Source organism: Thunnus maccoyii, chromosome 23, assembly GCF_910596095.1.
Source record: "Thunnus maccoyii chromosome 23, fThuMac1.1, whole genome shotgun sequence".
NCBI classification, from domain to species: domain Eukaryota; kingdom Metazoa; phylum Chordata; class Actinopteri; order Scombriformes; family Scombridae; genus Thunnus; species Thunnus maccoyii.
The window spans coordinates 24,152,471-24,178,470 of NC_056555.1; the positions used below are offsets into that span (position 1 = coordinate 24,152,471).

The 26,000-nt window shown below is 39.7% G+C and overlaps 1 protein-coding gene across 6 annotated transcripts in view; it reads right to left on the bottom strand.

Moving 5' to 3' along the window:
* phf21b (PHD finger protein 21B) overlaps nt 1-26,000 on the bottom strand; it is a 109,497-nt gene that overhangs the window by 25,068 nt on the left and 58,429 nt on the right. For all 6 annotated transcript variants that reach the window (XM_042403505.1, XM_042403504.1, XM_042403501.1 and 3 more), the window contains one exon: nt 2,934-3,194. In XM_042403505.1, the coding sequence (XP_042259439.1) occupies nt 2,934-3,194 (261 nt within the window). The remainder of the gene's footprint in view (nt 1-2,933; nt 3,195-26,000) is intronic.

Consider the following 26,000-nt stretch of genomic DNA (forward strand, 5'->3'; position numbering starts at 1 on the left):
TGGCAACTAATCAACTAATTGTTGCAGCTCTGAAATACAGTCAGATTCTGTACGACCTCCACAGATTTAGCATTTCACGCCTCTAACATTATCAAACTCACAATAGACAGTTTGATTTCAAAAAGGATCTAAATCGATGCAACAGAACCAGACATACTGCTTTTCCTTGTCAAAACCTGTCGCCTACATTACCCATAATGCAACTGCACAGATGGTGCTGTGCTATGCTAGTAGCGGCTAATGTAGCCTGGAGCCGCTAGCCTCCAGCAGAGGTCTGCTGACTCAAGTGACATCATCAGTGACATCATCGGTGACATCATCAGCTCAGTCGCCATGTTTCTGCAGTTTTTAACTCGTGAGTGACGGGTTTAAAGACTTCTGAAACTGATCTATAAGAGTAAAACTGACTCAAGTTCATCCAATCAGATGCAGGAAAAGGTTCGTTTTAAGACGGCCAATCAGATGGCTCCCTACTGAGTACACCGCTCTCATGGATCCTTTTAAAATTGTGAAACTGATTATTGATAAGCTGCAAAAAAAAAAAAAAAACAGTTAGTCCATAAAACAGGAGAATAAAGATTAGAGCTGTCGACTATTCGAGTAGTTTGTTCAGCAACAGTCAATTAATAATTTACAATAATTATTAAGCAAAAATACTAATTATCTTCTCATTCCAGCTGCTTAAATGTGAAGATTTCCAGCCTCCATCTTCTTTATATCATGGTAAACTCTAAAATATCTTTGGTTTTGGTACTGTTGGTCAAATATAACAAGATATTTACATAATTCATTTAAAAAAAATTATCAACTGATAATGAAAACAACTGTTACAGCCGTAATTAAGAATTTATATTGTTTTTATATTTCAAATAACTCATTTAAGTCCATATCTGAAACTTAAATTACCTGATTTTTCCTCTTTGGAATTGAACTGTTTCAGGCAGAAACAGATCCGTCATCACTCACACTCACAACACGACATATTAAATGAAGAATGAACTCTGCGCCGCTTAGTTGTTTTGTTTTTCTGTCTTCGTGCACCTCTAAAAAGGTCGCGTTCGGCCTTCCTGCAAACCTATTTTTAAGGTTTAATGATAACAGACGTGCTCCATCTTACATAAGACGTGTGATGGACGGAGACAGCGGGGATCATAAAGCGGCAGCCCGAGGCCCCGCGAGGCTCGGCCCTCCTCTTCCTCCTCTCTCTCTCTCTCTCTCTCTCTATGGTGCCGTGCGTTTACTGTAATAGTGTGGAGCGTGAAGCTCTGATCCAGGCTGTGTGTGCTGATGGAGGTGATGGTGCTGAATACAGAGTGCGGAGGAGACGAGACGCTGTGGCCTGAATCCTAACAGCCACTCAGAGGTTGGAGGGAAAAAAAACAGCATCTCTGATTCTCTGATGCATCACAAAAAAAAAAAAAAACCTTTTTCTCCGTGTCGGACAATTTTATAAACCGTGATATGTGTTTAACAGGTCAAAAAGATTAAAAAAAATATATTATTTTCCTTTCTGGAGAGGAGAATCTGTAACAGTGATCTCAAGCTGCACCAGCAGGTGGAAATAAAAACTACACACAGCTTCCTCTCCGTCTACCGTCAGATAACACACCAAAAACAACCCTGCATCTAAAAAACAAACGCAGGCTGGTTTGTTGGTTTGTTGGTTTGTTGGTTTGTTGGCGGTTCAGAGAGTCTGAGCAGCAGATCCAGATTCTACAACTGTGGGAACGAATCCCAGCAGGTGTGTTTCCATCCACCTGCTTTTTATTTGCATTTTCAAATTTGCTGAGTTTCCTGTTGTCTGAGGTGTAACAGCAGCTGTGTGGATAAACGATGACGTCCATGAATCATGTGACTGAAGAGCTGAAAACATCAGATCTGTGATACACGAAACTAACACAAACGTCATATTTCCATCATGTTTTCCATCGTTTGAGCTTTTAATGACGTCGTCTCGTTGTGTCTCTTCTTCTTCTTCTGCGACGGTTTAATGGCAGCGACTGGAGGATTAGCGCCACCTACTGTTTATGGAAATTCAATTAAATTTGCGATAAATTAGGGAACAAAGCCGCGGTAGCTGATTGGTTGCAGCACATGTCATGTGACCACGATGTCCCTAGGTTTGATTCCAGCCAGGAACCTTTGAGCATGTTTACACTTGGTTTTAAAATGTATTTACATGTCGCCGTTCACACCTGTGTCTATCAGGCGTCTCCAAGGCGTCCAGATGACCACTTGTGTTCAGATGTCGTCACCGCCTACATCACTTCCACGCAGTTATTACGTCAGATTTATTTCACGCAGGCTGCTAAGACAACAAAGATGTTTCAAGAACTAATATACATGTACGGGCTGTTCCCACTGTTGGCAGTTTGGCGTTGGCGTCGCCAAAACAACCACCACGTCCTGCACTGATGACGTATTTTCCTGTTGATGACATATTTTCAGGACACATTAGTGTTTACACTACAAAAGATTTGTGGTCAGATGAGTCCCAGACTACCTCGGCGAGCGGTTTGAGCGATCGGATCACAATGCGTCCTGGTGGTCGTTTCCACTTGTGATCCGATTACCCATGATGCATTTAAAACCAAGTGTAAACAGAGTCTTTGTTGCATGTCACACCCACCTCTCCGTCTCTTCACTGCCCATTAAACAATAAACAATAAAAACTGACTCGTGACAATCCTTTTCTCCTCCTCTCATTGATTAATCTGTCAATTATTTGAAAGAAGAAGAAGAAGTCAAAGCTGAAGAGTCTCTACAGTGTCTCAGTCTTTAGCACTGGATCCTACATTTCCCATAATGCAACTGGATGGTGTCTTTTCACTAAAACCTCCCTTTCTGTCGACTCCACGCCTCCAGTTTGTTGTTAAAACTTTGTGAGATGACCCCGATGACATCACTCCACACATGTGCAGGTGTGTTTTTACCTGAGAGGGAGGCAGCTCTCCGGCTCTCCTGCTGCTGAACGGGTGGACACCGGCGGCCGCCACCCTGCCGCCCGTCTGGAGGTTGATGGGGGACGTCTGCAACGGCTCCGAGCTCGCCGCCTTCTGTCCGTTAATGTGTGCGGTCACCATGGAAACGGGAGCCTTGGCCGGCACCACGGAGATGGCGATGCCCTGGCTGGGAGGCTTGATGAGAGACAAGGGCTTGGTCGACCCTACAGGACAACTTCTGACTGCCAGCTTCTGTACAGAGAGACAGACAGGACGGTTCATCAGTCAGACAGACAGACAGACAGGACATTAGAGAGACAGACAGGATATTAGAAAGAGAGACAGAGAGACAGACAGACAGACAGAGAGAGACAGGATGGTTCATCAGTCAGACAGACAGACAGGACATTAGAGAGACAGACAGACAGACAGGAAGTTAGAGAGACAGACAGCCAGACAGGAAGTTAGAGAGACAGACAGCCAGACAGGAAGTTAGAGAGACAGACAGCCAGACAGACAGGACATTAGAGAGACAGACAGACAGACAGACAGAGAGAGACAGGACGGTTCACCAGTCAGACAGACAGACAGGACATTAGAGAGACAGACAGGATATTAGAAAGAGAGACAGACAGACAGACAGACAGAGAGAGAGACAGGATGGTTCATCAGTCAGACAGACAGACAGGAAGTTAGAGAGACAGACAGCCAGACAGGAAGTTAGAGAGACAGACAGACAGACAGAGAGGAAGTTAGAGAGACAGACAGGAAGTTAGAGAGACAGACAGGAAGTTAGAGAGACAGACAGACAGACAGACAGGAAGTTAGAGAGACAGACAGGAAGTTAGAGAGACAGACAGGAAGTTAGAGAGACAGACAGGAAGTTATACAGACAGAGACAGACAGACAGACAGGAAGTTAGAGAGAGAGACAGGAAGTTATAGAGACAGACAGACAGACAGACAGGCGTGATGTCACTGCAGGTACTTTCAGAGTATTTGTACACAGATCACACTTCACTGCTGTTTCCACTGTGAGAGAAACACAAACAGCTTCTCTCTACAGTTACTGTCAGCGCTGCAACACTGAGAGTACTACTAAGAATACTAAGAGTACTACAAACACCTGAGACGGTACACAGTGGTTTTACTTTACGAGTACTACAGCAAGTATTTTCATCCTGTTTCACACAAACAACCGGACTGATGTGAGCAGAAAACGAAAAGTTTGATTCAGTGACCGACAGAATGAACCGTTGCAAGTACTAATACTGCAAAAATAATAATACTACAAGTACTTCTACCTCTATTACAAATACTTAAGTTACTACATTGGCTACAACTGCTACAGCAACTACAACTACTATTTCATTACTACTACTAGTATAACAAATTCTACTTCAGGTACTTCTTCTACTACTACTACTACTTGAACTAGTGCTACTATAACAAGTACTACTATAGCTAATATTACTGCCACTATTACTAATACCACTACAAGTATTTTCAGTTTTACTACTGCAAACACAACTACTTTAATTACTTCAAAGTGTTACTCCTACTCCCATTGTTAGTACTACTCCTGCAGCAAATATTTATGCTGGTGTTACTATTGCTGTCGCCACTACTACTGCTAATACTACTACTACTACTGCTGTTACTACTGCTTCCAAATAAAACTACATCTACTAGTGACACTAATACTGATACTACTGCTGTTACCACTACTACTCATTGTTCCTGCTACAACTACTTGTGTTACTACTTCTGCTGTTGCTACCACTGATCCTGATACTACTGCTGCTACTAGTACCACTGCTGTTACTAGTACTTCTACTGTTACTAGTACTACTGCTGCTACTAGTACCACTGCTGTTACTAGTACTTCTACTGTTACTAGTACTACTGCTGCTACTAGTACCACTGCTGTTACTAGTACTTCTACTGTTACTAGTACTACTGCTGCTACTAGTACCACTGCTGCTACTAGTACTTCTACTGTTACTAGTACTTCTACTGTTACTAGTACTACTGCTGTTACTAATACTACTACTGTTACTAGTACTACTGCTGTTACTAGTACTACTGCTGTTACTAGTACTACTACTGTTACTAATACTACTACTGTTACTAGTACTTCTACTGTTACTAGTACTACTGCTGTTACTAATACTACTACTGTTACTAGTACTACTGCTGTTACTAGTACTACTGCTGTTACTAGTACTACTACTGTTACTAGTACTACTACTGTTACTAGTACTACTACTGTTACTAGTACTACTGCTGTTACTAGTACTACTACTGTTACTAGTACTACTGCTGTTACTAATACTACTACTGTTACTAGTACCACTGCTGTTACTAGTACTACTACTGTTACTAGTACTACTGCTGTTACTAATACTACTACTGTTACTAGTACTACTGCTGTTACTAGTACTACTACTGTTACTAGTACTACTGTTGTTGAGTAAAAATATTACTGACTGTTACTGTCTGTTACTGTCAGTTACTGTCGGTCTGTTACAGTCAGTCAGTTACAGTCAGTTACTGTCTGTTACTGTCAGTCTGTTACTGTCGGTCTGTTACTGTCTGTTACTGTCTGTTACTGTCAGTTACTGTCAGTAACTGTCAGTTACTGTCAGTTACTGTCAGTCTGTTACTGTCAGTCTGTTACTGTCTGTTACTGTCAGTCTGTTACTGTCTGTTACTGTCAGTCAGTTACAGTCAGTAACTGTCAGTTACTGTCAGTTACTGTCAGTCTGTTACTGTCTGTTACTGTCAGTTACTGTCAGTCTGTTACTTTCTGTTACTGTCAGTCAGTTACTGTCAGTTACTGTCAGTCAGTTACTGTCAGTAACTGTCAGTTACTGTCAGTTACTGTCAGTCTGTTACTGTCAGTCTGTTACTGTCTGTTACTGTCAGTTACTGTCAGTCTGTTACTGTCTGTTACTGTCAGTCAGTTACAGTCAGTCAGTTACAGTCAGTTACTGTCTGTTACTGTCAGTCTGTTACTGTCGGTCTGTTACTGTCTGTTACTGTCAGTTACTGTCAGTTACTGTCTGTTACTGTCAGTTACTGTCAGTCTGTTACTGTCAGTCTGTTACTGTCAGTTACTGTCAGTCTGTTACTGTCAGTCAGTTACTGTCAGTCAGTTACTGTTTGTTACTGTCAGTTACTGTCAGTTACTGTCAGTCTGTTGCTGTCAGTCTGTTACTGTCAGTCTGTTACTGTCAGTCAGTTACTGTTTGTTACTGTCAGTTACTGTCAGTTACTGTCAGTCAGTTACTGTTTGTTACTGTCAGTTACTGTCAGTTACTGTCAGTCTGTTACTGTCAGTCTGTTACTGTCAGTCTGTTACTGTCAGTCAGTTACTGTTTGTTACTGTCAGTTACTGTCAGTTACTGTCAGTCTGTTGCTGTCAGTCTGTTACTGTCAGTCAGTTACAGTCTGTTGCTGTCAGTTACTGTTTGTTACTGTCAGTCTGTTACTGTCAGTCAGTTACTGTTTGTTACTGTCAGTTACTGTCAGTTACTGTCAGTCTGTTACTGTCAGTCTGTTACTGTCAGTCAGTTTCTGTCAGTCAGTTACTGTCAGTTTCTGTCAGTCTATTACTGTCAGTCTGTTACTGTCTGTAACTGTCAGTCTGTTACTGTCAGTTACTATCAATCAGTTACTGAAGCAGGAGCCAATAGAAACAGAGCCAACAGCTCTACTGTGTCTTCATTTCAGACTCTAATGTGAACAGAAAGCAGCAGAAAGAGGCCTCGTCCACATAGCGTCAGACACTCTGCTGCTGCTCCTCACAGTCCTACCCACCAGACTGGCCTCATCATCATCATCATCATCATCATCACACACACCCTCACCCATCCCCCACCCGTCCACCGCCACCTCCTCCTCCTCCTCCTCCTCCTCCTCCTGCCTGCAAAAGAAAAATACATCTTCCAAAGCAGAGATAAGTACATCTCGCTTTCCCCTCCGCTTCACCCTCACACTACTGAAAAGAAGAGGCTCTCTAAATATTTTATATTCCATCCCGCTGCCCCTTCTCATCCCGCCGCTGCTTTTTTTATGCTTTTCTATGGACTACAGTGGTTTGTGGGTGAGGGGAGGGGGATTTCTTTTTTTTTCTGGCAGTTTGAGCAGCCGCTGTTAAGAAAAATAAAAAAGATTTCTGTGCAGGCAACATGGCTTACAGTTTGAAAGCACTTTCAGACCTGAGTGTCCTTGCTCTCTGCAGTAATTACCCTGTAAATACATCAGCAGAGAGGCAGGCGCTCTGATAAACAACATCAAATGCCAAAGAACAAGTAGCATACATATAAATATATACATATTTGAAGAAAACAACCCTACAGTTTTCACCCCGTCCTCACAAGAAAGTTGGTTAAGCTTTATTTTACAGCTCCTTTAGTTTTATACTAGCTTCCTGGAAAATTTCTGGGTAATTTGCAGGTATTTAACATTTCATTTTTAGGACATTTCACAGAGAAAGTGGTGCAATTTGGTACAAATTATGAGAAAAAACAGAAAATTTGTGAGTGCCGATACATTATATTTGGGTTCGTATGTAGTTAAATAAATTACAATCTTTAACTGACAGAAAATACTTTGTTTTTTAGTGTTTACTTTTAGGAAATTATTGAAGAAATGTAATTTGCTTATACAGCATTAGACACACAAAACTACACAGTCAGTTAAAGAATTGTAAATAATTAATTGTAAATTGTAATTTATTAATTAATTTAACTAAACCAACTTAACTCTTACCACCGCCTCTGTGAAATTACCGTTAAATACCTGCAAATTACACAGAAAATTTACCCAAAGTTTCTAGATTGAATCCTTTTTTTTTTTCTTTTCTTCTTCCTTGAGTGAAAAAACATCCATCCCCCATCTGCCCCCCTAAAAAAGCTCCCATCAGAGCTCTCTATTATCCAGGCAGAGTGCTGTGGGGGATGAGGGGGAAGAAGTGGAGGAAACAGGCTCATTTAGGGTCCCACTGCTGCCTGAGACGCTGCATTCCTAATCAGGAAGTCCTCCTTAAAACAGAAGCGAGAGGCCTGCCGCCTTAAGACGGAGCTGATGTGTTAGCTTGTTAAAGAGTTAACAAGAGACTGAGGAGGTAGAGTTTCTTTAGGAGCTTCAGTCTCCTGCTTTTGTGTTCAAATCTGCTCTAATCAGCACGTCCAGGGGCCCTGTTATCACTTTCTCCGCCTTTAAATAATCCAGGCTAATGTGAAGTTATCTAGCTAACTTTATCCTGTTAATTCTCACAGTAAGACGTTTGATTTGTTGATCCTGGGTGGAATCATCTTGAATAACTGTAAGCTCCTTTTTTGAAGAAGTCACAATGAGTAATCATTTTTGTTTTACTACAGCTTCACAGTCGTAAATTTAAAGCTGAGGAACTTATTTTATCTTTCTAGACATGTTATGACTATGAGAAGAAACTAATTTCACAAAAATGTAATTATTTTGTCAATACCATGAGTCATATTTTCATTTTTATTTGAGTTTCAGTGACCGATCTTTAAATTGTTCTTAAATAAATTTGGACTACTGACAATTATTTTTAATCATTGATCATTCTGCTCATTATTTTCTTGATTTATTTATAAATGGTTTTGTAAAAACAGTGAAAATGTCCATCACAGAGTCCTCACACAGGAGACACTGGTGTCTACATTTCCCACAATGCAACCCAACTCCCTTTCCTCCACTTGTATACAATCAGGTGTGTTGTGCTTGTAGCAGCTAATGTAGCTTCGAGCTACATTAGCTGAACCTCCACTTCATGTTTCATTGATCTTTGCTGAGATTTAACTATTAACAAAGCTTCTCCTGATTGGATGATTAATTAAAAAACGAGCTGTGTTTGATTAAAGAGGCTTTTAGTGGCAGATTTCATTCATAGAGTTTAATAGAGGAGACAAACTTCTGCGTTTGTGTTTTAATGTTGTAAATTTGGTGTCTTATGACAAATAAACAGCTGCTACTTTTATTTCTACTGCTGTTACAATAATAACTGCTAACAACAAGTACAACTTTTACTACTGCTAATACCTCTACAGTAGTACTTCAACTGTAACTACTACAACTATTATAACAACTACTACCAATACTACTAGCGGTACTAATACTACTAGTACTTCAATTCCATGTTACTTAAAGTGTTAATACTAGTGTACGATAATACAAAAAGATGTAGAAATGTTTCCATTTCAGAAGCTGGAACCAAAGTATATTTGGCATTTTTACTTAAACAATTGACTGATTATCAAAATAGATGTAAAATTCTGCTGACACTAATCAACTAATGTGTTTATGTACAAAAGCAACTATTGTCTGATATATTGTTAACAGGTTATTTTATGCTGATAAGTATATATCTCTAGTTTCATTTAATTTCAGTCATTTGTAAGATATTACTGTGTATCAAATTTGCATATCACACATGCCTCATCTGGACTTTATGAGGGATTATTTTTTAGATAAATGACATTTAACTGAACAGGACACCATGACTCAGATCAGTAGTTGTATAAAAGTGAAATTAAGTGTTTTTTCTCTATAAACCTGCTGACTGTGTTAGAAGTAAAATAACTCGCTGTCATGGCTTCAGTGACAAAAGGAGAGAAAAGTCTTTTATAATAAATGATTTCACAGTCGAGGCCTCCGCAGCGTACAGTATTAAACCCCGACTCTCCAGAAAGCCCCCCTGCATTTATTCACATGTTGTTATTTATTAATTCCTCCTCAACAATGAGCGTGGTGGGCCCCATTGTTTCAGGGGATCAATGTAATCCACAGGCAGCCCGGGCAGCCGCCTGCACCAGGACCCGGGGGTCGCCGTTCAGCATTCAGCATTTGTTCGAGACGGGGCACCTCTGATTGTCTCAAAGGTCACTCATTTAAAGCCTCTCCAGGCTGGAGAGCACAGACTCGTCCCTCCCGGAGAGAGCCGAGGAGAAAGTGAATGAAGGGAAAATAGAGAACGTGATGTCAGCAGGTATCAGAGAGCCACGTTCAAGATGCTCCGAGACCTTTTTAAAAACCACCTGCGACCCGATTAAAGAAGGATTTTTAATCAGAAAGAAATAAACTATGCTAATATGTGCTACGCAGCTTTTTCCTTCCCACAAAGACGCCTTTCACTGAGGAAGTTATCACCAGCAGCAACAACGATAAACAGCCAAAGAAGAAGAATAAAACCAACATCTACAAAGAGTCCAAACAATAAAGATGCAGCTCTACTGATCACAGAAACAACTACGAGCACCAAATATGGAGACATTTGTCACTGTCACTGAAATACCATTAATTTACCTACTAATAATGATGTCATTAAGCTATTTCATCTTCAGAGGATAATTAATGGACTAATTGACGGGCTTATGGGTTTTCTGCATTTTTAAGGTGCACATACAGCAGCATGAAAGCCATCGATTGATTTATACCTTAAAAGAGCCTCGAGGTGAATATTTGGTAAGTCATAAAGGACATTTACCCTTTAAAAAAAACATTTAATCTATTCATGTTTGGAAGGTATCCCCATAATCCTCAAAGACTCTTCTGTCCATCTGGATAAAAACATCTTCACTCACATCCCTGGTCTATAAGATCGCAGCCAGAAATGACTTGTTGCTCAATTTGTACGACAAAATTTAAAAGTTTTATCAGTTATAATTTTCTATATTTATGTTCTTTAGCATCCGAATGATAAATCAGCTGGGTTGATATCTCTGTGAATATTACCTTAGCGCAGATATATCAGTATAGTAACAGAAATAATAATTGTTTGACGTCATTTAGAAATAATTACACAGATTATCCACCAGTGAGTCCTGACAAGTTTATTTTTACAGTGTAAAATGTCCCGCTCGCAAATAGAGATGTGCTTCCACATCGTTTTTTACTGGCGACCATTTCCATTACTGTGACACCGTAGAACACAGAGCAGCTCTCCTGCCTTCATTAGCAGTTTGATTATGTTTGACCATAAGGACGAAGCTTCCAACTGGTCACAGAGAGGCAGAATAACCAAAGAACCAGTCAGTCCAGCTCCAGCTACTCTGGGCAGGACTTTCTATATTAACATTAGCCATCAACCCACTGAAGCGTGACAAACTAACTTCAGTATTAGAGAGAACTGAACTTTACCTGACTGATCAAGATCGCAGGTTTCCTTCCTCAATGGTTCTATCTGTTATTATGCAGACGACACTCTACTTTTGCTCACAATGTTTAAACTGTTTTCAGTGTGATTTCCTATGAAGGGTCCAACAAAGCTGCAACATACAGACCACTGCTCAGTGAATAAAATCATGGTGTGAAGTCATTTAACTGTATTTTAGCACTAATATTGTGATAATACCGTTTACTGTGATATTTTTACCTACGATAATTTTATTGTGAAACTTACCAGCACATCCCCAGTCACAAACATTCAAATGTGAGGGATCCTACTCAAAAAAAAGGTTACGTTATGTGTTTATATCAAAAACAAATATCAGTCGAGATTAAAAAAATAATAATCCAGAATTGGTCGCGCTCTACCAGACATATCTTGCTGCAAAGTTTGCAGAATATAAATAAAAATAACCTTTTATCAGTTCTGTTGGTTCCAATAATACTGTTTTCCATAATGTTATTGTTTCATACACAATACTGTGTTTGAAAAAATATTTTCTCCTTCTACTGTCTTACTCTGGATTCAAGAAAGAGTCGCAACTTGTGAACTTTTATTATATGTCAGAGGGAATATTTTTAATCCAGATGTTTAGAAAAGTCTTCGCCTGAAAATACCTTTAAAAAAGATCTGTTGGTAAACAACCTGGGTTGTTCAAAGAGACAAAACTCTGACTCTGGGTAAAATGCATAAGAGATTCACTATAGATGTTGAACCAACTCCTTTCAATTCTTTCCTCTGGTCAACATCCTCGAAAAAGATTCAGATGGAGGATGTGAGGTGGCATTTCCTCTCCGACAGGCTGGTAAACAAACTTTCCTCCGACAACAAACATCCTTTTGAGACTTCAGATTCTCAGACCGAGCACTGAAGGTCTTTGTGAGACTGAACTGCATTGACAGATTTATGCATTTGCAAGAACCGCTGTGCTCTACTTCAGTGGTTTTTTTGTTGACATTCGGGCCGGCTGCCAAACGGTGTCGTTCCCGTCACCGCCACAGAGTCTCACAAGTGCCTCTAAGGGAGGAGTTGATTGCACATGTCACGCCATTACAGGCCTTCAGGTATGGATTTTCAGAATGAAGAGGTCTCGCTGATGTACGCAGGGTGCAAAAGAAAACACAGCCGAGATAAAAAGAGAGCCTCTAATTGTTCCATACAGGAGAGTTCTGGAGATTCTTGTGCACACGTGTCTATAAATCAGTCAATATGAAGCTACACAGCTTCCTCATTGGTGGATCACAGTGGAAGAGGTGCATTTTGGGTGGCACATCGACCCCCCCGGCAGACAGCTCCACCTGATAGGAAACAGTTTGTGTGAGGAAATGTTAATGACATTGTTAACGAGCCATTTTTCTGCACATATCTGGCCGAGTTAAATTAGACGCCGCGGCTTTCATCAGCGTCCGCTCGCCACTCACCTTTCATCCACACAGAGCTGCTCTAATGACGGCTGGACACCATGATGATGGGGGGAAATGGGCTTTCTGATGCATGCCCAATTTTCTGCAGCTACACTCGTTAACTGGCCTCTGAGAGCTGGTGATTCACTTCGGCGTGTTCTCCGTCTGCGAGCTGGTGCACATCAAAGTGGTGCAAATCACCACCAACTGTCGGCTTGAAAGCTGTATCTGTACGTCGAGGCAGACTTCAGCTCACAGATATTTTAGTCCAGAATAGAAATTTATACACGCAAAAGCAACATTTTCTTTTTTAAAAATCTTTGCGTGTTTAATATCTAACTAAAAGTTTTGTGTGGGGTTGCTATGATGTTGCTAGGTGGTTGCTAGGGTGTTTTTGCTCATTAATAGGTCGTTTCTACAGGGTGTTTAAGGTAAGTCGATGTTTCCAGGGTGTTTAGAGTGGTTGTTTGGGGTTTTACTAAATGATTGTTCAGTAGTTTGTTTGATATACAGTCATCTGATTCCAGACCTTTGAATTTACACCCACATCTCACATTTATTCATTAATTCAAATAACTTTGGTGTTGTTGACATTAACAGCTGTTGGAGAAACAACCGACAAAAAATAAGGCACAAAATTGTGGTAAAAAACAACACTTAGGAAATGTGATTCTGATTGGTTGGTTAGTGGACGTGAGTCGTATTTGGTCCTAAATTTTTGACTTTTGTTTTTGGTCGCCGAAGCTTCAAATCGGCTGATGGTGGACGAGTCTCACAGTGAGATCTAGAAGCACCATTTTGGGTTGACAACCAAAGATTTTACCATGTTTCTCTCACGACTGTCAACTTTTGTCTCGGACGACCCAAAATCCAACTATCAACATATTTATTCAGTCTAGCAGTACTTAGTTGCCGTATTGAAAATGATGTAGCCCTTACTAATGATCATTTGGAGCAAAACAAAATACAATCAATCCCAAACAGAAATCTGCCTCAAACCAGATATAGAGGAAAATCAAGAATAAAGGGAGTTTGGATTTCTAAAATAGGCTTTTACCCAACAGATAAGTGAAGCAGGTAAGTATGAAGTTTGAGTTTTAAGGGTCAGGAAAGGTACAAAACAGGAGTAAATGAGTTTTATTGGCTTTAAAATTCTTGACTTTGCTGCTCAAGACACCGATACTCAGAAAAAGAGGAACAAAAATCAGATAAAATGTTAATGTTGGAAATGAAGACCTTGTGAATTCAAAATGTTTAATTTTAAAGGCTTGATATTAAATTTTAAGAAACTGGGAACTTCGAAATCTGTTGATACACATAATTTTTACTCGGCAGCTCTGAAGAATTTATAGTTGTAAATTGATTGAATTGAAGAAATTTTTTTATAGGCTGCAGACACTGAAGTAAACAGAATTTTGGCTTTAAATGAATGAAATTTCACTTCAATTTAATTCACTGCTTTGACATGTGATCAATCACATTATTCTGTTCTTCATTGTAAAAATCTCGTTTTGAGCTTACAAATCTATCCCTGGATGTTCTCAGGTTTGAATTTACAGATTGACGACAGCTCGGATTTTCTTTGTGCTTGCTCAGTAGTTTGGTCACTAAACAGCTTCCATACAGTGTGTCACACAGATAGCAGATCCTGCCCTCCTCCTCTCCACACAGATCACCAGTGCTGTTTGCTGTTTGCTGGCTGAGGGAGTTCGTTAATTGAAACTTTGGGAGCGCTCCCGTTGAAAGTGGTGGAGATAGACGAGTCAGCTGGAACCGGAGAGCCGGTCATCTCTCCAGGAGCTGGCAGAGCTCAGAAACAGCTGCACGGCGTCAGCTGATAGGAAGACGAAAGTGGGTCCATGTGACGTGGCTGATAACCAGGGGAGGGAGGTAACTAAGAACAAGTTCCAGTATTTTTTCATGTTGTGAGAAGAAGAAACATGATATTATATAAGTTAAATCTCCTGCATGTATTCTCCTCTCTGGTTAAAACAAATAAAACATAAATAGACACACAAACATAAAGCTCTTTTTATCTGACTGCTGTACTTCAGGAAGATTTTATTTACAAAACAATTCCACCGTTTTTATATCTTTCATCATTTTTTTGAAATACTACAAACCTTTTTACAACAAGTTTCAAACCTACTAAACTTTAAACGACAAACTACTTCAGCAGACATTCAGCCACAGACGTCATTTCGACTGTAAACGAGGCACAACAACTATTACACTTCCGTTCATCTTTTTGATATCTGCTGCAGTTTTTGAAATATCACAGCTCCTCATTTCCTGTCAAACTTCACCATTAACTTTGTCCATTTTCAAAAAAATAGAGGAAAATTGGGGATTTGGGTCACAAAACAAAGCTCCAAGGTGTAAATTCAAACCCACTGTAGGGGAAATGCATGGGTAAAAAAAAATCTGTCTTTGCAAATTATTCCTCAACTTCTCTCAGTGCTTAAATTTTATCTTCCGCTTAAATGTATTTCAGTGTTTCTGTCTCAACTGCCGCTTCAACTCCTTACAGCGCTTCATATTCAGGAAATCAGAGGATTTGGGGCACTATAACAAAGTTAGGAAATGCATCTTTAAACATACTACACAGGGAATTTAAGGGATAAAAAGCGCATTGAGAGAAATCTCTAGATGCTTCACACAAACAGCACTACTCAGCACTTTTTTTTCTTTGTTAACTGTATAAATATTCCGCTTCATAATCTCTTATTCAGTTTGAGTTGAGCAGATATCACAGAATCTGTGAACACGCTGCTCCGTCACTCGGCTGGCAGGATTTAATTGAGAACGCCGCTGTCGCTCGACGGCCACGGTTAAGGTCAGCCGTCAGAGCTGCGCTGTTTACTGCAGATCCAGCGCGCGGGCAGGATTATCCAACACTCATTATGTACTCTGTTTTGATAGTGTGCCTTTGAGATAACAGGGCTGCTGAAAAACGCATTAGTAGCTGTTCAGATTTCCATCAGTGCAGCTGCCAGACGTTTTCTTTGTTTACACTCCCATTTACCAGCGAGGCCCTTCAGTCCTGAAAGGTGCTGAGGAAACGGACGGCTGCAGTCTGTCCTTTTCCCTCCCAGAGAGACGGAGCAACACAAGCCTTCACTTCAGTAACGACAGAAAAATACTCACAGCAGTAGTAGAGAAATAGCAGAGAAATGTACTCAAGTATTCAAAGTAGAAGTAGAGTGAAACAAGGTCCATTTAGTGGCTGTTCTGAAGCTTTCAAAACAATCACATGACCTTCCTCCACACACCAGTTGTCATGAAGTTGTAAGTGTTCAAATTTCCATTTTTTTGGTCAATTTTTCAGGCCTGTCGTTCACGTGAAATCAATATGACACCGATGGAAAACTCCATCTGCTCAGGAAGATCATTTGATACACCTGAAAGCTCCAGAGCAGCTACTAAATGGACTGTCGTGGTGAGAATGTTTTGTCAGCTACTGTTTCCAAGGTCAAGAATTAACGTTCAATCCCAACACTTAAATATCTAGAAGTTGTAGCCCTAACGATCTTAAGATTTGGTCGACTTTTAAATGAAGTTTCAGAAGAATTAGCATGTTTAGAAGACAAATTGTGACGACTACTATAAAAATCTGTGTTTTAGTTGAAGAGGTGAATTTATGGAACAGCTGAAGCACAATTAATAAAAGGAAATAATCTCAGGAATTAAAACTGGAACTAAACGTCCCTGTAGTGCATCCTGTTTCCACCACATCTAAGGAACCAGGTAGATTAGAGCAAATTAGACCCTAAAAACGACGGCGGCGGTTGAAACGTAGCATTCACACATGAGGAAAAATTTTTCCTGTTGTTTTTTGTATTCACTGCTGCATGAGTTGGTCTGTTTCCACGGTAAACATCTACTGAGTGTTTGATGATTATTTATTTCTGCTTTAGAAAGTAACAACCTGAAACAATCTGAAAATAATGTTTTATTGCTCTCATCCACCGGCTTTGTTCTCCCTACCGCCGCTCCCTCTCTTCAGTCACTCTCTCTCTGGCTGTTGCAAACTATTAAATTAATTGCCAACTATATTGATAATCAATTAATAGTTGTGTCATTTTTTTTGAATGTGAATGTTTTCTGGTTTCTTTAGTCCTCAACGACAGTAAACTGAATATCTTTGTGGAAAAAACAAGACATTTGAAGACGTCATCTTGGGCATTTTATGGACCAAACAACTAATCAGTTAATCAATAATTAAAATAACAACGTGAACTGTGTTATTGTGTTGTTTCCAACCATGGTTTTTGAGTAACTTCCTTTTTATGTGTGTGGATATTAGGGGTGTGCCCGAATACAAATACATTATTCGGCAAAGCAAAAATAGTGTTTTTTTTTTTTTATGAATATTTGTTTCATACAAATATTTTTAAAATTATTTGTTTTTGGGAAGAAAAAAACAAAACATGTCAAATACCAGCGAGCAGGTCAGTTATAGTCGCTATCTCAGCGCCTCTCCTCTGCTCCGCTGTTACGTCTATCAGCAGGTCTCAATGAGGGGAGTCACATCCACCTGCTGCATGACGCATATTTCTTAATTTGGACATCAATTTAATTTTCATCTTTAATTTTCTAAAAGTATAAGCGCAATAAAAACAAAAACAGGATTTTTAAGCCTCTTTCCACTTTTATTCGAATACAAATAATTCTGCTGTCTCAACAAATACAGATACAAATACTAGGTCCTCTGCACATCCCTAGTGGATATGGATATACAGTAAATGACCTAATTAACTGTTATTAATTTCAGACTGAAATAAATTTAAATTTTTGTGTAAAGGACCTCAAACGATCCTATTTTGACCCGACAACAGTCAAACTTGTCTCGAACTGCACATCAAATCTTCAACATAAACAGAAAGTATCACGTCTCAGAAACAGGGAAACACTGAAGCACCAGAAGCTGTAAACTGTACATGGAGTCAGACCGGCTGCTGTTGTTGGTGACTGATTTTGTAGAGAAGCAAACCTCCCCATCGCCCCCACCCCCACCCCCCCCACCCCTCTGGCAGAGGAACAGCTTATCAACAGGGGCACACAGGACAGAGTCTGGCCCTTCGCCTATAGTTTGGCAAAGGGGGGCATCAGGGAGACCGAGGCCCTGAATGTGGAGGTGTTTGTTGGAACAGCAGCGGGACCAATGGCTGCCACCCAGCAGGGAGGGGGGGGGGGGGGGGGGGGCACTGATCAACTGTCGCATGGTGTCAGTACGACAAAACCTGCGCTGTTGTGTCCATCAGGATGGGATGTAATAGTGAGACGGCGCAGGTTCGTCATCTAACTCAGATCGAGTTGACGGAGCGTCTCCCAGGACGGAGACGAGCGCAGGAAGACACGTCTGATAAAGTGAGATTCATGTCCTGAAGTCTCCGGAGCTCAGATTAGGTTTGACCTGATGAATGATTCACTAACACAGCTGGCTGTTATCAGTGTTTTCTTAAATGTTGCATATCAGGAAGTGGAAAAAATAACTCACAAGACAAAGTTCTGTAGGTCTGAGCAACACAAATGAGAGTCTCAACCACTTCAGGATCCTTAAAGCTACAGACTTCAGGCTCTGAACTTTAACCGTTTATCGTTTATAGTTTTTGAAATCTTGTAGTTTGAGTTTTATGCTTCAAGTACAGCAGAACGGTCAGCTCCACCTCCAGCTCCCTTCAGTGCTTCTACTGCAATTTTCTTGATTAATTAAATCAGCTGTTTGGTTCATAAAATGTGAATCAGTGTTTCCCAAAAGACGACGTCTTCAAATGTTTTGTTTTGTCCACAACTCAAAGATCTTCACTTTACCGTCACATTTAAGAAGCTGGAATCAGAGAATTTGTGCATTTTCTTCTTTAAAAAAATGACTCAAAACAATTAAATGATTATTAAAATAGTTGGTGATTAATTCAATAGTTGGGAACTAATTGATTAATCGACTAAATGTTGCAGCTCTACACTTTAGGTTGCAAACAGTGATCATTTTTCACTTTTTTTGACATTTTATAGAACAAACAACCAAACTGATTGAGCAAACAATTAACAGATTAATCAATTATGAAAATAATCGCAGCCCTACAAGGCTAACAGCCCTTTAATAATTACTTTATGTGCAGTTTCACATGAAATAAAGAAACAACAGGCACTTTGTTGCAGGATTATAGTGGTAGAACAGTTGCTCTTTTAACCACAGGAGGCATTTTTATGTAAAGAAAAGAAAAAAATCAATATATGAACTCTTTGGTTTTGTGCATCTGTCTTTCAGAAATGACAGATAATCAATAACTCTCGATGCTATGAGATGACCAGTGTCGTTTCTTCTCCATATTAAACAGTGCTGATTGTTAATATCACTGCTTATTTGCTCCTTTCAGCAGATAACAATCAACATTAAATTGTTCATTACGCAGCCAAACAAACAAACAGACGACGGCGTCCGTTCAAACTTTGATCCCTCAGTGTTTCATTCATGCAGCAGAATTAAACTACAACTAATAATTTCCTCTGAGAGAAAAAAAACCAATCTGATCATGTGGTCAGTCTCCGCCCGTCACACCGTCAGCGGACAATAAATCCATTTAAATGCAAATCAAACACGCCCCGAGTCAAATTTTACTCATATGAAACTGAATTCATTGGAATGTGACACACGTTGGTGGTCGCTGTAATGAACCGACAGCAGGAAATATTCACAACCAGCACTGAAACGATCAATACATTTATTGATCAGCTGATCGATGATAAATCTGATTTTACAGATGTTTAACAACAAAAAGTAGATGGTTACAGATGCTTAAATGTAACAAATACTTTTTTTGTTTAATATTACAGCTGTTGTTTAATGTTAATTTTCTACTTTTATTTGAAACTTTATTCCTTATCTTCTGTTTTATATTTTGTATATTTGATCATATTTTAATAAGAGGCCTCCATGTTATCTGATCTGCTCCTGTTGTAATTTACTGTTGATATAAACTCTACTAACTCTGTCAGTACAATAACAAAATAATGTCATAATCTGCTGAAAATAGTTCATGTTTTCATCCAATGATTCACTTCTAGTCGATTGTGAAAAATATAAAAGCATCTTAACTGTGGTCGGTAACGTGGAAGTGATCGGAAATAATTAGTTCATAAAAAAATTAAAGCTGCATTTGTATTTGAACGAGCCTCGCACCCTTATGGGCTTATAATATCTAAACCGTTCGAGTTATTACAAAGTTTTAATAACTTTTGTTCAGCACAGTGTGATAAGTCATGTATTCAAGTTTGAAGCTGATACCATTAACGCCCTCGGAGGAGATAGCGTTTCTTGGGGGGTCTAAAATTTGGGCAAAGTCGTACTTTGATGGGCATATTGCGGACTTCCTGTTGGATATAGTTCAGGGGTGTCATGATTTGTAGGTCTTGATGAGACAAATGATTGAGTTTTGGTTCGATCTCTCTACGACATTCCTACGGGCCGTGGCAGCCATATTAGTTACATAGGTGGCGCTATAGAGCACATTTTGGCACTTTGGGGGTTAATTTTTACATTTTATCAAGTTTTTCACCTGACCTGATGTGCGTGCCAAAGTTGGTGAGTTTTTGAGCATGTTTAGGGGGTCAAATTTAGGGTTGAAGTGGCGTAATAATAAAGAAAGAATAATAAGAAAGAAACAAACACATGAAAAACAACAGGGTCTTCGCCTCTTTGGGGCTCAGGCCCTAACAAGTTTGTGTTAAAGAGAGAAACGACGGATGATGAAGTAGCTCCGTGGAAATGTTCATTTTACATTCTGAATTTAGATGTGAAGTATAATAATACAGGAAACTGATTATATTTGTATCTGAATATCAGTATTTATTTGAGAATTGACCATTTTAAGACATCGGTTTGGAACCTTAAGTTGGAAATTTATAGAAGAAAATGGTCAAAGAGAGAAATGACATGAAAGATACAAGAGGACAAACAGACTTTGGTTTGACTTTGGACAAACATCTGAGTTATTTTCTAAAAAAGTAAAATAATGGGTAGTTTCATCCTAATGATCAGTCAATAGTTGTTTAGTTGCACAAACAGATAATAAAGAGGAGCTCTGCTGACTTAGTAAATAGAGACTATAATTACAAAAACAGAATTAGTAACAAAGCATCTTCAATGGATCAATAGCACCGACCATAATCAGTTTGTTTTTCTGCAGGCCTGCTGCCTTCAGGTACTTTGATTTCTCTCTTTTTTTTTTTTTTTTTTTTGGGAGGAGAGAACAACATGAAATCACAGCAGCAGCTTCAAAAACTCTGGTTTGTTTATCATCTCAATTAACTTCTCTAGCTTTTTCTCTGCAAAGCGCCCAGAAGATATTTCACCGCCTGAACGCCCAAAACAGAAACCGAATCATCCGGCTTCAGAGCCAAGGCCCGCCGCGACTTCCCGGCTATCATCGTCATCGTCATCCAGATTTCAATCGCCAATCTATGCTAATTGGGTTTTTTTTTTTTTTTTTTTTTTTTTTAGAAGTGACAGAGCCACTGCCGCCGCACAGATGAATGGAAGTTGATAAAAGATGTGTGAGTCTGGGATCTTCTTCTTCTTCTACATCTTCAGCCTGTTTGAGTCGCAGAGTGAGGACGTGTCGCTTTGTGGAAAAAGACTGAAATGTAATCGAGGCTGTTGTGACACGCCGACACTGCCTGCTGTTCTCACCGCAGTATCCTCTCAATAAAAAATAAATGATCAAGTCTCACGCTCGCTATTGGCAGAGCGACCCCCCCCCCTCCCCCTCCCCCTCCCCCTCCTCCTCTTCCTCTTCTGCTTTTATTATAAGTTAAATAGCGTGTCAGCTCGGCTCATGTCTGTCTCTGTGATTTCAGACTGAAGCCATGTTTGTTCAGAGGCTAAAAGCACCGGCGAGAGAGAGAGAGAGAGAGAGAGAGAGAGAGCACGTCCGCAGCATCACAAGCTCACAGAGAAATGTTGCTATAGAGACTTGTCACTCGATCACAGTTGCAGCTCGCAGCCCCACACAGCTGGAGAGCCGGTATGTAAACGCAAACAACAACAAGAGAAGAAGAAAACAAGTGAAGAAGATGCTTGATTTGAATCCTCTCAGGAGGAGGAGGGGGGGGGGTGTTGGGTAAAGGCCCTCAGCTCAGTTTGTGTTGTAGCATCATCTTCATATGTGTGTGTGTGTGTGAACACTCGTTTCATTATGGAGACCCTGTCACTTCCCATCAGCCTCAGGGAGAGGCGGGGATTCACCTTGCTGCCGCCGGCGAGGACGAGGCCCAGCAGGAGAGCAGCAGCAGCAGGTGACGTTTTCATACTGAAGGAGGATGAAGTTCTCCTGTCTGACAGATGCACAATCAGGTTTTTATCTGTTTTGTGTTGTTGAAGGGGGAAACGTCGACATCTAACCGCAGCAGCACGTCCTGGATTTGGATTTAATCTAAAAGGAAATGCTTTTAGATTAAAAATTGTTTTTATATTCGTCTGAGGAGGAAAAGTCGACACTAAAAGAGAAGCTGCAACGAAAAATGACCCCCAAAACCCAAAAACATTCCATTAAATATAAACCTCAGACCAAGAAAAGCAGCAAATTCTCACATTAAAGAACCTGAAACCATCAAATTCTTTATAATTTTTTGCTTGAAAAATGACTTGAAAACATTTAATCGACTCTCAAAATAGTTGCAGATGAATTTTCTTTTGATCGATTGATAACTTGATCGTTCTGGTGTGTACTCTCTTGTTACATACGTGAAACAATACAGATCATAAAAATATCTTCCCAGAAATGTGGAAAAGAAAAGTCATGGTAAGTCCCTTTCATGAGAGAAAAGGGACCAAACCTTTCTGACTGATGTGCTGTTTTGTCGACTCAGAGTTAAAGTTTGGTGAATCTGTTTAGTTTGGTTTTTAACTTCCATCACTCTGAGCTTCTTAGAGTTCGTTCACCTGTGAAACCTTTAATCTCCTCCCGGTGTGAGAAACACGGCCGCGTTCCCTCGTCGTTTATCTGAGGCCGAACCAAATCACCTGCTAAAGCAGAAATGATCTGAACATCATGGAGAGGAATGTGCCTCGGGGGCCGTCGCTGTAATGAAGACATTTATTTGCCGAACGAAAGGGGCTCACACCTCCAGCGAGAGCTGAGAATATTGACCAGCGGTGGCAACAATCACAAAGCGCTGAAAGGTCAAACTCTATATTAAGTGAAGAGCGGAGCAGAAATTATAGAGCTGCTGCTGCGTCGTCCACTGATCATCTGAACTCTCCTCTCCTAATCGGAGATAATAAGAGGATTGAAAGATGGCAGAAAGAGCAGCGATAGAAGTTATCGGTGGTGATTAAATGGCTGAAACGACGCCTGATCTGTCGGCTACGTTCACACCGAAGACGAGTTTTCATTTGCTGTTTTCACGCGTCAAACAGCGTGAAAGACACATATGAGATGCTGCTGCTTTCAGACAATGAAATGACCTCCTTATATAACATGTTGAAACAAGATGTTGAAGCATCATTTTAACAGCAAACCAGGAAACTTCAGCCGAACGAAACTGCTACAAGACTCAGACGCGCAGACACATTTCCAGCTCTATATTTATATTCTGGGGCTCTACTGGAATATCTTTGCATGATTTCCAGTTAAAAACTCCTTATTTATCTTCTCCTGGTCCTTTATGCAGCCCCTCAGTTCAGCCTCTGTCTGAAACAGGCCGTTTTAGCTCCTGTCTCTTTAAGGCCCCGCCTCCTGATGAACCCACTCTGTTCTGATTGGTCAGCTTCAGGAAGCTTCCGACCATTTATGGGCATGTTCAAACAATCTGACATCCGCTCGTCAGCAAGGTAGAAATAAACGTCACAAACAAAGTGTGAAGGGCAGGTTGAAGCCCTGACTTTTGACTTGCAGGCAGCGATTTCACAAACTTTCATTCTCACTCATGTTTTAACATCCGACATCAGAACAGGATGTAAATAACAGAAAACCACAAAACATAAAATGTCTCCTTTAAATATCTTGAAAGTGACAACATGCTAATCTAAGACGTTGCTTCAGCAGCAGCAGAAAGCTTTTAATGGGCTTTTTTTACCCTGAGTTTTGTCTCTCAGGCTTCCCCAAACTCCTGCACTGTAAAAACACAAAGAACTTTGAGTTTAATAACAATTTCAAGTTATTAGGCTTTAGAAACCTGACTGCCAGCAAATCAAGCTTCATTCTGATCTGTGATTCTGTTCTTCTGTTCTTGTGAGCTAAAATCTCCTAATAACTTACATTAAAGCAACTTTTCCTCTATAATTAACTCAGTGTGATTAGGTAGCATGAGTCCAGTTGACTAAATGTCCAACAGACTGTTTATGTAACTCATTAAATTCAGTTATTTAGAAAACATTTTTAGCTTATTAGCATAAACATCCTCTTTTAGTTAAGTTTAGTTTAGTTTATGTGCTAAATTAACTTCATCAGTTTAGCAGTTTGTACCTTTAAATGACTTTTTTTGGTCCGTTACATAACTGAAATTAAAAGCATCAGGTTGTCTCTGTTCCTTTAACACATCTTAAACATCTCTTGAACATATTTTATAGGCCGACAGACTGTTTCATTGTAAAAACGTCTTTGATGATACTGTGGATGTTTTAAAAGTTCATAAAAACGGAGCTTTCAGGTCGTAGATCTCATGTATGAAACACACCGAGAGAAGGAAGGAAGGAGGCAAACAAAAGTCATCTGAGGCCACAAATTATTCATTTGAGGGAAGGAATTGAGTCATTTCAGCGTATGAATCACTAAACTGGAGCGAATAAAAAAAGTTATTTAAAAGGGAATGATTGGGAATTTTTAGAGGACAAATGACTAATTTAAAGGAATGATTTATCGCCGGCTCGGTTCAGTTGTTGTCAGATGACTTCATGAGTATAAAACAGGGATTTTATCGAAGGTCATAAATGCTTAAAACGGTCATTCTTGAGCAGCAAAGCACTATTTTATATCGGTGCAGTCGCCATGACAACAGAAAGATGGATTATGTTACAGGCTGTACTGAAAAACAAAAAAAAAAAAAAAATGAGCAGAGAAAGTCAGAGGAGAAGGTTTGCTTACTGAAGTGTTGTTGAAAACTATGACATCCTGCCTGCTCACATTCCCTGTCGCTGTCATAAATAGCCTCACATATGGCCGCGGAAACAGACACTTTATTAATTCAGCTTCTACTTGGCAGTGTGGCGGAGAGCTGAGAGCACTAGACCAGGACCAGAGGGGGTCTGACGGAGTCCAACTGGCCTGCGGGGAGCTTCAGTGCCAGGGTCGGCGCCCCGCACTCGCTGCAGAGAAAACAACCGTTTAACATGTTGGATTAGCCGGGATTAAGGACATCTGTTGAGCAAAATGAGACGCTTCTGTTGGTTTTATCTTCCCTGCTGCGATGGCAAAGAAGGAACCGGGAGGTACGAGACTTTAAAAGTCAAAGTCCGGATGTCACTAGGAGGGAAATATTACAGTTGAAGGAGGCTGAGCTCCTCCAAGTAGCTTTGAAGCTTTAAATTTCTACTACAAAATATTTAATTCAGGAATTATTTCAGTACTTTTTACTCCAGTACGTTTATCTGAGAACACCAACGCGTCATTTAACCCACACTGAGAGTACTTTTACTTCCGATAAAGTACATTAAAGTGCAAATATTCCTTTATTTTATCTTGAGAGTGCTTTGTTTTATCCCTTTTTGCTTGGTCACTGGTTAAAACTTTCTACTTTAATCTTGATTTTAACTGAGAAAACAACCTTTTTTGATATTTTCCTGTAAAAAGAAGCTCTATTAAAAAGGATATCTTAAGGAAAACTTAACTGACGCCAATCAATCCACCAGTCGACTACTCGTGATCCCATTTTACTTCCTAATATTAATATCTACGCTGACGATATTTTATTATTTGTTAAGAATTTTATTAAATCCCTCACACACGACTTAACTACTGGTTTAATTTACTACACCTTTAGCACATTTAGCAAATGTTGATGGTATGAAATTCACAAGAGTAAATTAGTATTAAATACATTTTTCATGTTTTCTGTTACTTGTTTTAGTTACTCGGGAGTCGTTTTTGAGAATGTACTCAAGAAGACAAAAAGTGAGACGCAAAAATAGAAACATTTGCCGCTTATCTTTCGAGCATCTTTTGTAAATTATGGAATGTTCTATGTTAGAGAGGCAACGATTGAAAATTACATTTAAATTAAATTAGCAACTATTTCGAATGAATAATCATTAAAGTAATAGTTCTCAAATGTTAAAATATGCTGCTTTTATTTGTCTTAACCTTATAATTAAACAAATATTTTGGGGTTTTGGACTGTTGGTTGGACAAAATATATATTTGATGACGTCACCTTGGGCTGTAGGAAGTTGTGATGAGCATTTTTAAGTGTTTTCTGATGTTATAAAGGCCAGAAAAGTGATCAATTAATCAAAGAAATC